We start from the raw sequence: 13,428 nt of genomic DNA on the forward strand, positions 1-13,428 counted from the left end.
CTTCAACAGTCCCATACTGGAAATGCCATTCTCAAGAACATCACGCCATCAGCGATCATTCACTCCGAGGCTGACTGGCATCTAGAACTTGTTGGCCCAACAGGTTGATACACGGGAGATCAGGTCAACTGATCACATGAAGGCTCCGGCACACTATGTACTCATCCTGTTCCTTAAATGATTGTTACTAACACTTAAATAAAGTTTAGTCATAATGATACATATAATTAAACATTATAATAAAACTCATTAAATAAAAGGAGCAATCTTCAGATGAGCTGAGGTAGGATAACACCTCTTGCTTGCATTTTCACCAGGTTCTTCAGTTGACAGCCCTATTGAACTTTAGTCTTAGTTTAGAAAAAATGAGAGAGAGAGAGAAAGTGAGAGAGAGATAGAGAGGCAGACAGAGAGAGAGAGAGAGAGAGAGAGAGAGAGAGAGAGAGAGAGAGAGAGAGAGAGAGAGAGAGAGAGAGAGAGAGAGAGACAGAGTGAGAGAGACAGACAGAGAGAGAGAGAGAGAGAGAGAGACAGACAGAGAGAGAGAGAGAGAGAGAGAGAGAGAGAGAGAGAGAGAGAGAGAGAGAGAGAGAGAGAGAGAGAGAGAGAGAGAGAGAGAGAGAGAGACAGAGTGAGAGAGACAGACAGAGAGAGAGAGAGAGACAGAGTGAGAGAGACAGAGAGAGAGAGAGAGAGAGAGAGAGAGAGAGAGAGAGAGAGAGACAGAGAGAGAGAGAGATAGAGAGAGAGAGAGAGCGCACATACACTTCAATACATGACCTTCAATTAACAACATAATTAGCACGGGGGAGGCTGGGTGGGGGGGGGGGTAAGGAGCCGGGTACATGTGCCGGGTATCTGATCACTCCTTACAGTCGCCCCCAACTGCCACACGAGGGCACAACGGCTCTTAAAGGAGGCTTGTTTGACACGGCCCTTAAGGGGGGGAGGGGGAGATGTTCTGGGCATGTCTATGTCTCGGTAGACCAGGGGGGGGGGTAATTACACATGGCTTCACTACAGGGTATGGGGGGGGGCACCATCAACAGCCATTAGCACAAGAACTAACTAGCATTAACGAGCCGTTCAAAGCATCAGTATAATAATATACTGTTACATCTAGACGCTTCCTCAAGTAATTCCAAAACATGATCCATGAGCATATAGTCCTGCAGCCCGTCCTCCAAACAAAGACCCAAAAGTGATTCCATGCACCCGCCAAACCCCCAGCTGTTTATGAATGAAAAACGGTTTACACACGACTCACAACTGCTGACGTTCGAACACTTCCGGAACAAGTGCTTCACTGACGACTTGTGTTCGAACCACAACGCCGTAAATGCTTCACCCACGTACTACAAATACCAATAATCGCCAACAGAACCTAAACACCTAACCTAACCTATGCCTATATATGCACAAAATGCTAATATTATTATAATAATTTATATTTAAGAAAATTCCCGTTTTGAATGAACAGCATGTTAAAATTAATGACTGCGACTGTGGGGTCGGCCGCTGGATGGAATGGACTGGGTCTGAGAACGGGTTGACTGACCAAGTCTAACCTAACCTACGCATAACTATACATTGAATTGTATCGCATAATAATAATTATTTAAATATGAGAACAAATATATTTTTATTAAGTAATTTTTACAATTAATGACTGTTTGTAGGGGGGCTGCCGCTGCCTTAGCGAGCCTAGCCTCAGGATGGGGTGGTTGGCGGCTGGATTAACGAGCCTTTGGCCCATTGCTGTTGAGGAGTGCTAGTGACCCTCGCCTCTATAGGACTGTTGAATATCTCGGGACATTTCAGTGTTATATCGAGGAAGTCAGTGTTAAGTGGTATTATCAATGTGAAGAACATGGGGGCTGGGAAATAGTAAATATTATCAGTGAACTTTGTGGTAAATAATCAGTATGACATAGCACCAGGGGCACGGACGGTGGCCCCAGTCATGTGGTACAGTGGTAGTGACGACTGACGAGTGTACACCAATTACTGAAGCTGAAACGTATATACAAAAATCATGAACATTATAAGGAAGGAGGAGTTGCCTGACTTAGTGTTGTGATGCAACTGAAGTAGACGGGCTTGCAGGGCTGTGCCCCCCTCTGTTGCACGCCCCCCTCTGCTGCACGCCCCCCTCTGCTGCACGCCCCCCTCTGCTGCACGCCCCCCTCTGCTGCACGCCCCCCTCTGCTGCACGCCCCCCTCTGTTGCACGCCCCCCTCTGCTGCACGCCCCCCTCTGCTGCACGCCCCCCTCTGCTGCACGCCCCCCTCTGTTGCACGCCCCACTCTGTTGCACGCCCCCCTCTGCTGCACGCCCCCCTCTGCTGCACGCCCCCCTCTGCTGCACGCCCCCCTCTGCTGCACGCCCCCCTCTGCTGCACGCCCCACTCTGTTGCACGCCCCCCTCTGCTGCACGCCCCCCTCTGTTGCACGCCCCCCTCTGCTGCACGCCCCCCTCTGCTGCACGCCCCCCTCTGCTGCACGCCCCCCTCTGCTGCACGCCCCCCTCTGTTGCACGCCCCCCTCTGCTGCACGCCCCCCTCTGCTGCACGCCCCACTCTGTTGCACGCCCCCCTCTGCTGCACGCCCCCCTCTGCTGCACGCCCCACTCTGTTGCACGCCCCCCTCTGCTGCACGCCCCCCTCTGCTGCACGCCCCACTCTGCTGCACGCCCCACTCTGTTGCACGCCCCCCTCTGCTGCACGCCCCCCTCTGCTGCACGCCCCCCTCTGCTGCACGCCCCACTCTGTTGCACGCCCCCCTCTGCTGCACGCCCCCCTCTGCTGCACGCCCCACTCTGCTGCACGCCCCACTCTGTTGCACGCCCCCCTCTGCTGCACGCCCCCCCCTCTGCTGCACGCCCCCCCCCCCCCTGCATGTCCCCCTCACCGTGAGTATATCAACTATTCCTTGCAAATTCATTCCTGACTGGAGGGACGTTATTAGGGTGGAGGCAAGACTCCCAATGTATTAACAGTGTTGACCAGACCACACACTAGAAGGTGAAGGGACGACCACGTTTCCGTCCGTCCTGGACCATTCTCAAGTCGACTGTCATAATAATTATGTACATTAATTCTTTATATATATATATATATATAAATTGTCAAGACAAGTTTGGTCAACAAGGATTTAGGTAAATCCTTGTAATACTGTACATAGGATTAAGTAGGATGTAATACTGTACCTAGGATTTCTGTAATACACAGAATAATAAAACTTGAGCGCTTCCGTATGTTTTCTCTGGAAGTAAAGAAAACGAATTTTACTTCGTTTAATTGCAAACTTTTGTCTTTATTTTGTTAATATTAATTAATAATAACACGTGCCCAGTTAAGGGTTATCTTGGCCTTCCCAGCTATAACTGCTTGTTATCTTGTAACCTGTTGACCTGCATATAGGCCTATATTATGACCTGTAGACCTTCATATAGGCCTATATTATGACCTGTAGACCTGCATATAGGCCTATATTATAACCTGTAGACCTGCATATAGGCCTATATTATAACCTGTAGACCTGCATATAGGCCTATATTATAACCTGTAGACCTGCATATAGGCCTATATTATGACCTGTAGACCTGCATATAGGCCTATATTATAACCTGTAGACCTGCATATAGGCTTATATTATAACCTGTAGACCTGCATATAGGCCTATATTATGACCTGTAGACCTGCATATAGGCCTATATTATAACCTGTAGACCTGCATATAGGCCTATATTATAACCTGTAGACCTGCATATAGGCCTATATTATAACCTGCAGACCTGCATATAGGCCTATATTATAACCTGTAGACCTGCATATAGGCTTATATTATAACCTGTAGACCTGCATATAGGCCTATATTATAACCTGCAGACCTGCATATAGGCCTATATTATAACCTGTAGACCTGCATATAGGCATATATTATAACCTGTAGACCTGTAGATCTGCATATAGGCCTATATTATAGCCTGCAGACCTGCATATAGGCTTATATTATAACCTGTAGACCTGTAGATCTGCATATAGGCCTATATTATAACCTGCAGACCTGCATATAGGCTTATATTATAACCTGCAGACCTGCATATAGGCCTATATTATGACCTGCAGACCTGCATATAGGCCTATATTATAACCTGTAGACCTGCATATAGGCCTATATTATAACCTGCAGACCTGCATATAGGCCTATATTATAACCTGTAGACCTGCATATAGGCCTATATTATAACCTGCAGACCTGCATATAGGCCTATATTATAACCTGTAGACCTGCATATAGGCCTATATTATAACCTGTAGACCTGCGTATAGGCTTATATTATAACCTGCAGACCTGCATATAGGCCTATATTATAACCTGTAGACCTGCATATAGGCTTATATTATAACCTGTAGACCTGCATATAGGCCTATATTATAACCTGCAGACCTGCATATAGGCCTATATTATAACCTGTAGACCTGCATATAGGCCTATATTATAACCTGCAGACCTGCATATAGGCCTATATTATAACCTGTAGACCTGCATATAGGCTTATATTATAACCTGTAGACCTGCATATAGGCCTATATTATAACCTGCAGACCTGCATATAGGCCTATATTATAACCTGTAGACCTGCATATAGGCCTATATTATAACCTGTAGACCTGCATATAGGCTTATATTATAACGTGTAGAGCTCCAATACCATCATAGACAGCACTCCTAAGTTGAGGTGTTAGAAGCATAGAGATCATTGAGGGATGCTGGAGTGATAACCTGATGGCTGACAGCAAGAGTTATGACTGTTATCTCGATAAGTGATGGAATATGACAGTAGACGGTGTCTGTCACTTCGAGTTGTCTCCAAGTAAAGGAGTGTCGATCAGGCCAGGCAGGAGTAAGTGTGAGGAAGGACATCCTTGGTGCTCATTTTGTCCATATACACACTGTATAGGACCTGCTTACAAGGTCAGGACAAGACAAGTCCTATAACCGTCAAGTATACAGCTCCAGATGCAGGCGAGGAGTCACAATAACGGGGCTGAAGTATGTTGACCAGACCACACACTAGAAGGTGAAGGGACGACGACGTTTCGGTCCGTCCTGGACCATTCTCAAGTCGATTGTGAATCGACTTGACAATCGACTTGAGAATGGTCCAGGACGGACCGAAACGTTGTCGTCCCTTCACCTTCTAGTGTGTGGTGTGGTCAACATACAGCTCCAGCCACTGGCAAGTACGGGTGCTGTCAAGGAGAAGTCCAGATTATATTCACTGTGTGTTCAGTCGGCCAAGTTGGCAAGCGGTCAGACTAGCAGAAACTGTGTATACTCGGTCGAGACCCCTGGGATGCTTGACCCACAGTGTCAGAGCACTTGAGTGACCAGGAGTGACAGAGTGACAGTGACGTCGTGTACAAGTCCTGTCGTAGCTGTCAACATGTACAATAGCTTCTCCAGCCGGGGCTGGAGTTACACCTCGGGTTGGGGGAGGGGTTCAGGACTTCATATATATGAGGGACCTCATCGTAGAAATTAAATTCCATGTCAGATAAGTGACTTACAATGGTGTTAAACTACACGTGTTCAACACTATACATTACGTTGTGGGGAAGATTACTGATTATATTTTTCTCAATATTATTAAGTAAGAATAACTTCCAAGTGGTATTGTTGACTAAGAATAACTTCTAATTGGTATTATTGACTAAGAATAACTTCTAAGTGGTATTGTTGACTAAGAATAACTTCTAATTGGTATTATTGACTAAGAATAACTTCTAAGTGGTATTGTTGACTAAGAATAACTTCTAATTGGTATTATTGATTAAGAATAACTTCTAAGTGGTATTGTTGACTAAGAATAACTTCTAATTGGTATTATTGACTAAGAATAACTTCTAAGTGGTATCGTTGACTAAGAATAACTTCTAATTGGTATTATTGACTAAGAATAACTTCTAAAGTGGTAATATTGACTAAGAATAACTCCTAAGTGGCATTATTGACTAAGAATAACTACTAAGTGGTATTATTGACTAAGAATAACTACTAAGTGGTATTGTTGACTAACAATAACTTCTAAGTGGTATTATTGACTAAGAATAACTTCTAATTGGTATTATTGACTAAGAATAACTTCTAAGTGGTATCGTTGACTAAGAATAACTTCTAATTGGTATTATTGACTAAGAATAACTTCTAAAGTGGTAATATTGACTAAGAATAACTCCTAAGTGGCATTATTGACTAAGAATAACTACTAAGTGGTATTATTGACTAAGAATAACTACTAAGTGGTATTGTTGACTAACAATAACTTCTAAGTGGTATTATTGACTAAGAATAACTTCTAAGTGGTATTGTTGACTAACAATAACTTCTAAGTGGTATTATTGACTAAGAATAACTACTAAGTGGTATTATTGACTAAGAATAACTCCTAAGTGGCATTATTGACTAAGAATAACTACTAAGTGGTATTATTGACTAAGAATAACTCCTAAGTGGCATTATTGACTAAGAATAACTTCTAAGTGGTATTATTGACTAAGAATAACTTCTAAGTGGTATTGTTGACTAAGAATAACTACTAAGTGGTATTATTGACTAAGAATAACTACTAAGTGGTATTATTGACTAAGAATAACTACTAAGTGGTATTATTGACTAAGAATAACTACTAAGTGGTATTATTGACTAAGAATAACTCCTAAGTGGCATTATTGACTAAGAATAACTACTAAGTGGTATTATTGACTAAGAATAACTCCTAAGTGGTATTGTTGACTAAGAATAACTCCTAAGTGGCATTATTGACTAAGAATAACTACTAAGTGGTATTATTGACTAAGAATAACTACTAAGTGGTATTATTGACTAAGAATAACTACTTTTTCAGTTGACAATCTAGGCTAAAGTGACATAAATTCTGGTGATTTATGAATTCTTTTTTTTAATTAGACACATTCTTCTTATATTTTTGTTCTCATACTGTTCTTTAACACATTAATTGTTCTATTAACACAAAATAACCTTTAGTTTGCAAAGTTTCCTGCCCAGCCACTTGGGCTGGACGGTAGAGCGACGGTCTCGCTTCATGCAGGTCGGAGTTCAATCCCCGACCGTCCACAAGTGGTTGGGCACCATTCCTTTCCCCCCGTCCCATCCCTAATCCTTATCCTGACCTCTTCCCAGTGCTATATAGTCGTAATGACAGGTGTGTGATGATAGTCAGGTGTGTAGAGTCAGCACACAGACACAATGACAGGTGTGTGAGGACAGTTAGGTGTGTATAGCCAGCACCCAGACACAATGACAGGTGTGTGATGACAGGTGTGTAGAGCCAGTACACAGACACAATGACAGGTGTCTGTGGACAGTCAGGTGTGTAGAGCCAACACAACACACAATGACAGGTGTGTGAGGACAGTCAGGTGTGTAGAGCCAACACAACACACAATGACAGGTGTGTGAGGACAGTTAGGTGTGTATAGCCAGCACCCAGACACAATGACAGGTGTGTATAGCCAGCACACAGACACAAGGCAGGTGTGTGAGGATAGTCAGGTGTGTAGAGCAAACACACAGACACAATGACAGGTGTGTGAGGAGAGTTAGGTGTGTGGAGCCAGCATAACACACAATGGCAGGTGTGTGGAGCCAGCACAACACACAATGGCAGGTGTGTGGAGCCAGTACCCAGACACAATGACAGGTGTGTGAGGAGTCAGGTGTGTGGCGCCAACAGACAGACACAAGGCAGGTGTGTGAGGAGAGTCAGGTGTGTGGAGCCAACACAAGAGTGCAGTAAACAATGATAGTGACCAATTTAGCACGCAGGAGATAGGCAAACTGGGCTCTAGTGCCTCGCGCTGCTTGTTGAGGAATATCTGTATCTTGTTTAATGCTCTTCTGCCTTATTAAGGCTAGCTTAGTAATGTTCAGTGCCGCCTTGCTCTCTATCTTTTGTCTCTGTCTCTCTCTCTCTCTCTCTCTCTCTCTCTCTCTCTCTCTCTCTCTCTCTCTCTCTCTCTCTCTCTCTCTCTCTCTCTCTCTCTCTCTGTCTCTCTCTCTCTCTCTCTCTCTCTCTCTGTCTCTCTCTGTCTCTCTCTCTCTCTCTCTCTCTCTCTCTCTCTCTCTCTCTCTCTCTCTCTGTCTCTCTCTGTCTCTCTCTCTCTCTCTCTCTCTCTCTCTCTCTCTCTCTCTCTCTCTCTCTCTCTGTCTGTCTGTCTGTCTGTCTGTCTGTCTGTCTGTCTCTCTCTCTCTCTCTCTCTCTCTCTCTCTCTCTCTCTCTCTCTCTCTCTCTGTCTCTCTCTGTGTCCCGACTTCTATCCAACCTTTTCTCCTGCTCCCCCCCCCATCCTCCCCTTCTCCCTCCCAGTGGGCTGAACACGTTCTGGTAATGTTGTATCAACGTTATCCAGGTTGAATCGGCGCTATTGTAAATGCAACAGGAGATCTATTTACATATTTATTTATGTAAACATAAAGACATTGCAAGAGTCGCGTTGGGGCGGCACTCCGGCAGTTAGTACTGAGGTCAACCACACAGCTGCTCGAGTGTTGTTTGAGGACGAGGCTCTCAGTAGTTAGTGTTGGATTGTGTGGTTGGGAACAGATTTACTTGACTCATTAATATCTTCAGAGCCGTGATGTGTCTGAAGGTGGCTTTGGATAGCATCCAACGACCAGGGAGCCGATCGGCCGAGCGGACAGCACGCTGGACTTGTGATCCTGTGGTCCTGGGTTCGATCCCAGGCACCGGCAAGAAACAATGGGCAGAGTTTCTTTCATCCTATGCCTCTGTTACCTAGCAGTAAAATAGGTACCTGGGTGTTAGTCAGCTGTCCCGGGCTGCTTCCTGGGGGTGGAGGGTTGGTCGAGGACCGGGCCGCAGGGACACTAAAGCGCCGAAATCATCTCAAGATAACCTCAAGATAACCTTCAGATGCGTGTGAGTGGCTGTGCACGACAGCCTGTACGACACAGGGTTGGATGACCTGTCATCCACTTCCGGAATGGGACATGTTTCAATACATGACTCGTATAAGCCACTACAACAAGCCGTATACACATACTCTCACACACTCTCACACACTCTCACACACTCTCACACACTCTCACACACTCTCACACACACTCTCACACACTCTCACACACTCTCACACACTCTCACACACACTCACACACTCTCACACACTCTCACACACTCTCACACACTCTCACACACTCTCACACACACTCACACACTCTCACACACTCTCACACACTCTCACACACTCTCACACACTCACACACTCTCACACACCCGCCTGGTAAGGTTAGCGCCGTAAACATACAACTGAATTAAGCAAAAACTAACACTAATGTCATAGCAGACTGGACCCCGTTATCTTGAGGTTATCTTGAGATGATTTCGGGGCTTTAGTGTCCCCGCGGCCCGGTCCTCGACCAGACCTCCACCCCCAGGAAGCAGCCCGTGACAGCTGACTAACACCCAGGTACCTATTTTACTGCTAGGTAATAGGGGCATAGGGTGAAAGAAACTCTGCCCATTGTTTCTCGCCGGCGCCCGGGATCGAACCCGGGACCACAGGATCACAAGTCCAGCGTGCTGTCGGCTCGGCCGACCGGCTCCCGTAGTAAAGACGGCGTCACAGAGGCTGACACAGGGGGGGGACACTAGACCAGGGGGTGCTGACGTCTGACAGGAGTCCTGAACACAGAGCTGACTCCTGACCCCATAAATGCTCCCAGCTGGTGACTGGGAGGCGCCATCTGCCACCACCAGCTGGGAGGCTAATGAGAGAAGCGTGGGAGGACCCAGCTTCCTGGCCAGCACTACATGGGAGGGTGTATGGCAGTATATAACGAAAGCAGATAACGGAAAGTGTAGATAAGAGAACGTGAAGATAACAGAGAAGGTTGAGATCACGATAATCCCGTACCACCTTCTGTAGCCATATGGCGGAGCTGGTGTTTTGATATCTTATTGTGCAAGAAAGAAAATATTGCATAGTCATCAATTGATTGATTGTTGTCGCCAGGGGCAGCTAGTTTATTGTGCACCCCATACCCATCCTGTGAGCGGTAGCGCAAAAAGCATTACAGAGGGCACAAAAGGTCTTTATCAGACCTCATCTTAGATTATTACATAAACAATTTCATCTATCCTTCACACCTTATAGTAACAATGTTAGCTAGTTACAGAGAAAGTGCTATTTCAAGAGCTATATATTTACAGTAAGTCATCATACATTATTGGTAGGATTATTCCCATCAAACGCGGTACCATCGTGGCCTCCGAGGTACAGTGATAGATGGTTTACTGGCGTCATTCCGGTGAGACTGTGGGACGGTGGAGTGGTTCACAGAGCCGCTGTACTTGGCACAGCGAGGCCCCCATGGCACTGATCACACTCCTGCACCCCTGGTTCCCACCCCGTGCTCACCACACCCGAACCACGCTCACACCCAACCCCCCACCCCCACTGGGCCCACAACACCCCCCACCCCCCCAGGTTCAAGACACGCCAGGAACCCCACACCAACCCGCAGTTAACACAGTCGATAGACCTGGTGAAAAGTGACATGTGGTGATGTAGTGGGCGTGAGAGACTACCTGACACCCCCCACCGACCGCCCACACCCCGCCCACGCCACGCCCACGCCCCAGCGAGCTACTAAAGAGTCGTCACACGTGGTGGTGATGTAGTAAGCCAGAGATCCTATCTGACACAACCATTTGCCTCCCTGATAAATGGCCGATGCATCAAGGCTTAGCTGTTGTTCTTCCTCCTCACCTAAGTGACTAGTTTGGTGTAAACTATCTATGTGAGGGAGGGAGGCGAGGAGGGGGGCAGGGAGAGGGAGGGAGAGGGAGAGAGGCGAGGGGGGGGGGCAGGGAGAGGGAGGGAGAGGGAGAGAGGCGAGGGGGGGGGCAGGGAGAGGGAGGGAGGGAGGCGAGGGGGGGGGGCAGGGAGAGGGAGGGAGAGAGGCGAGGGGGGGGGCAGGGAGAGGGAGGGAGAGAGGCGAGGGGGGGGGGCAGGGAGAGGGAGGGAGAGGGAGAGGGAGGGCGCAAGGGTTAACAGCTAGTGCAAGAGATAAGGTTGATGTAAATAGATCTAGATTTGGAGATGTGGAGAGTTGCTGAGAAGGGGAGGGTGCCCCCAGCCCCCTAGGAGGGCAGGGGTACCACCAGGAGGTCATGGGGAAGGGGTACCACCAGGAGGTATCCTTGTGGTACCCCTTCTCCCACAAAGCCCCCCCTCCCCCCAGGACCAGCCAATGTATCGTATCTATAAGTCATTTTAAGTTGCGCCAGAGAGAGACTTACGACCTGTTTACACTCGTTCACATGGCCCGCTCTTGCCCCCGCACGCACGTCTCTCTTGATGGTACCTCTCTTGTTGGTACCTCTCTTGTTGGTACCTCTGGCACCGTCTCTCTTGTTGGTACCTCTCTTGTTGGTACCTCTCTTGTTGGTACCTCTGGCACCGTCTCTCTTGTTGGTACCTCTCTTGTTGGTACCTCTGGCACCGTCTCTCTTGTTGGTACCTCTCTTGTTGGTACCTCTGGCACCGTCTCTCTTGTTGGTACCTCTCTTGTTGGTACCTCTGGCACCGTCTCTCTTGTTGGTACCTCTCTTGTTGGTACCTCTGGCACCGTCTCTCTTGTTGGTACCTCTCTTGTTGGTACCTCTGGCACCGTCTCTCTTGTTGGTACCTCTCTTGTTGGTACCTCTGGCACCGTCTCTCTTGTTGGTACCTCTCTTGTTGGTACCTCTGGCACCGTCTCTCTTGTTGGTACCTCTCTTGTTGGTACCTCTGGCACCGTCTCTCTTGTTGGTACCTCTGGCTCCGTCTCTCTTGTTGGTACCTCTGGCTCCGTCTCCGTTGTTGGTACCTCTGGCTCCGTCTCCGTTGTTGGTACCTCTGGCTCCGTCTCCGTTGTTGGTACCTCTGGCTCCGTCTCCGTTGTTGGTACCTCTGGCTCCGTCTCTCTTGTTGCTACCTCTGGCTCCGTCTCCGTTGTTGGTACCTCTGGCTCCGTCTCCGTTGTTGGTACCTCTGGCTCCGTCTCCGTTGTTGGTACCTCTGGCTCCGTCTCCGTTGTTGGTACCTCTGGCTCCGTCTCCGTTGTTGGTACCTCTGGCTCCGTCTCCGTTGTTGGTACCTCTGGCTCCGTCTCCGTTGTTGGTACCTCTGGCTCCGTCTCCGTTGTTGGTACCTCTGGCTCCGTCTCCGTTGTTGGTACCTCTGGCTCCGTCTCTGTTGTTGGTACCTCTGGCTCCGTCACTATTTCTGGTTGCTACTCCACAGTCACATCAGAAGGAAAACAACAGTGAAAGAACAGGTAGTGAAACTTCGAACAGGCGAGGACAGGTATACAGAGAATGACAGAGAGGTGTGTGAGGAACTCAACAAGAGGTCCCAGGAGGTCTTCACAACAGAACAAGGTGAGGTCACTGTGCTAGGAGAGGTGGCAGTAAACCAGGCGGCCTTGGAAGAGTTTGAAATTACGAGAGATGAGGTCAAGAGACACCTGTTGGACCTGGATGTTAGAAAGGCTGTTGGTCCAGACGGATCTCACCATGGGTACTGAAAGAGTGTGCAGAAGCACTTTGCTTACCACTCTCCATAGTGTATAGTAAGTCACTGGAGACGGGAGACCTACCAGAAATATGGAAGACGGCGAATGTGGTCCCAATATACAAAAAGGGTGACAGACAAGAGGCACTGAACTACAGGCCAGTGTCCTTAACTTGTATACCATGCAAGGTGATGGAGAAGATCGTGAGAAAAAAACTAGTAACACATCTGGAGAGAAGAGACTTCGTGACAACCCATCAACATGGGTTCAGGGAGGGTAAATCTTGCCTGACGGGCTTGATAGAATTCTACGATCAGGTGACAAAGATTAAGCAAGAAAGAGAAGGATGGGCGGACTGCATTTTTTTGGACTGTCGGAAAGCCTTTGACACAGTACCCCATAAGAGGCTGGTACATAAGCTGGAGAGACAGGCAGGTGTAGCTGGTAAGGTGCTCCAGTGCATAAGGGAGTACCTAAGCAATAGGAAGCAGAGAGTTACGGTGAGGGGTGAGACCTCAGATTGGCGTGAAGTCACCAGTGGAGTCCCACAGGGCTCTGTACTCGGACCTATCCTGTTTCTGATATATGTAAATGATCTCCCGGAGGGTATAGACTCATTCCTCTCAATGTTTGCTGACGATGCCAAAATTATGAGAAGGATTAAAACAGAGGAGGACTGCTTGAGGTTTCAAGAAGACCTAGACAAGCTGCAGAAATGGTCGAACAAATGGTTGTTAGAATTTAACCAAAACCAATGTAATGTAATGAAGATAGGGGTAGGAAGCATGTGGCCAGATACAAGGTATCACTTGGGAGATGAAAT

At 47.5% G+C, this 13,428-nt stretch overlaps 1 protein-coding gene across 1 annotated transcript; it reads left to right on the plus strand.

Moving 5' to 3' along the window:
* Positions 1-11,370: 11,370 nt before the first annotated feature.
* LOC138364548 (apomucin-like) lies at positions 11,371-12,360 on the plus strand. Its single transcript, XM_069324203.1, has one exon. It carries the CDS (start codon positions 11,371-11,373, stop codon positions 12,358-12,360), a length of 990 nt encoding a protein of 329 aa, XP_069180304.1.
* The last annotated feature ends 1,068 nt before the right edge of the window (positions 12,361-13,428 follow it).

This window comes from Procambarus clarkii, chromosome 13 (genome assembly GCF_040958095.1).
Source record: "Procambarus clarkii isolate CNS0578487 chromosome 13, FALCON_Pclarkii_2.0, whole genome shotgun sequence".
Lineage (NCBI taxonomy): Eukaryota > Metazoa > Arthropoda > Malacostraca > Decapoda > Cambaridae > Procambarus > Procambarus clarkii.

What these genes read in the sequence shown, in the direction of transcription:
- LOC138364548 (XM_069324203.1), top strand. Translation starts at nt 11,371, where the DNA reads ATGGCCCGCTCTTGCCCCCGCACGCACGTCTCTCTTGATGGTACCTCT.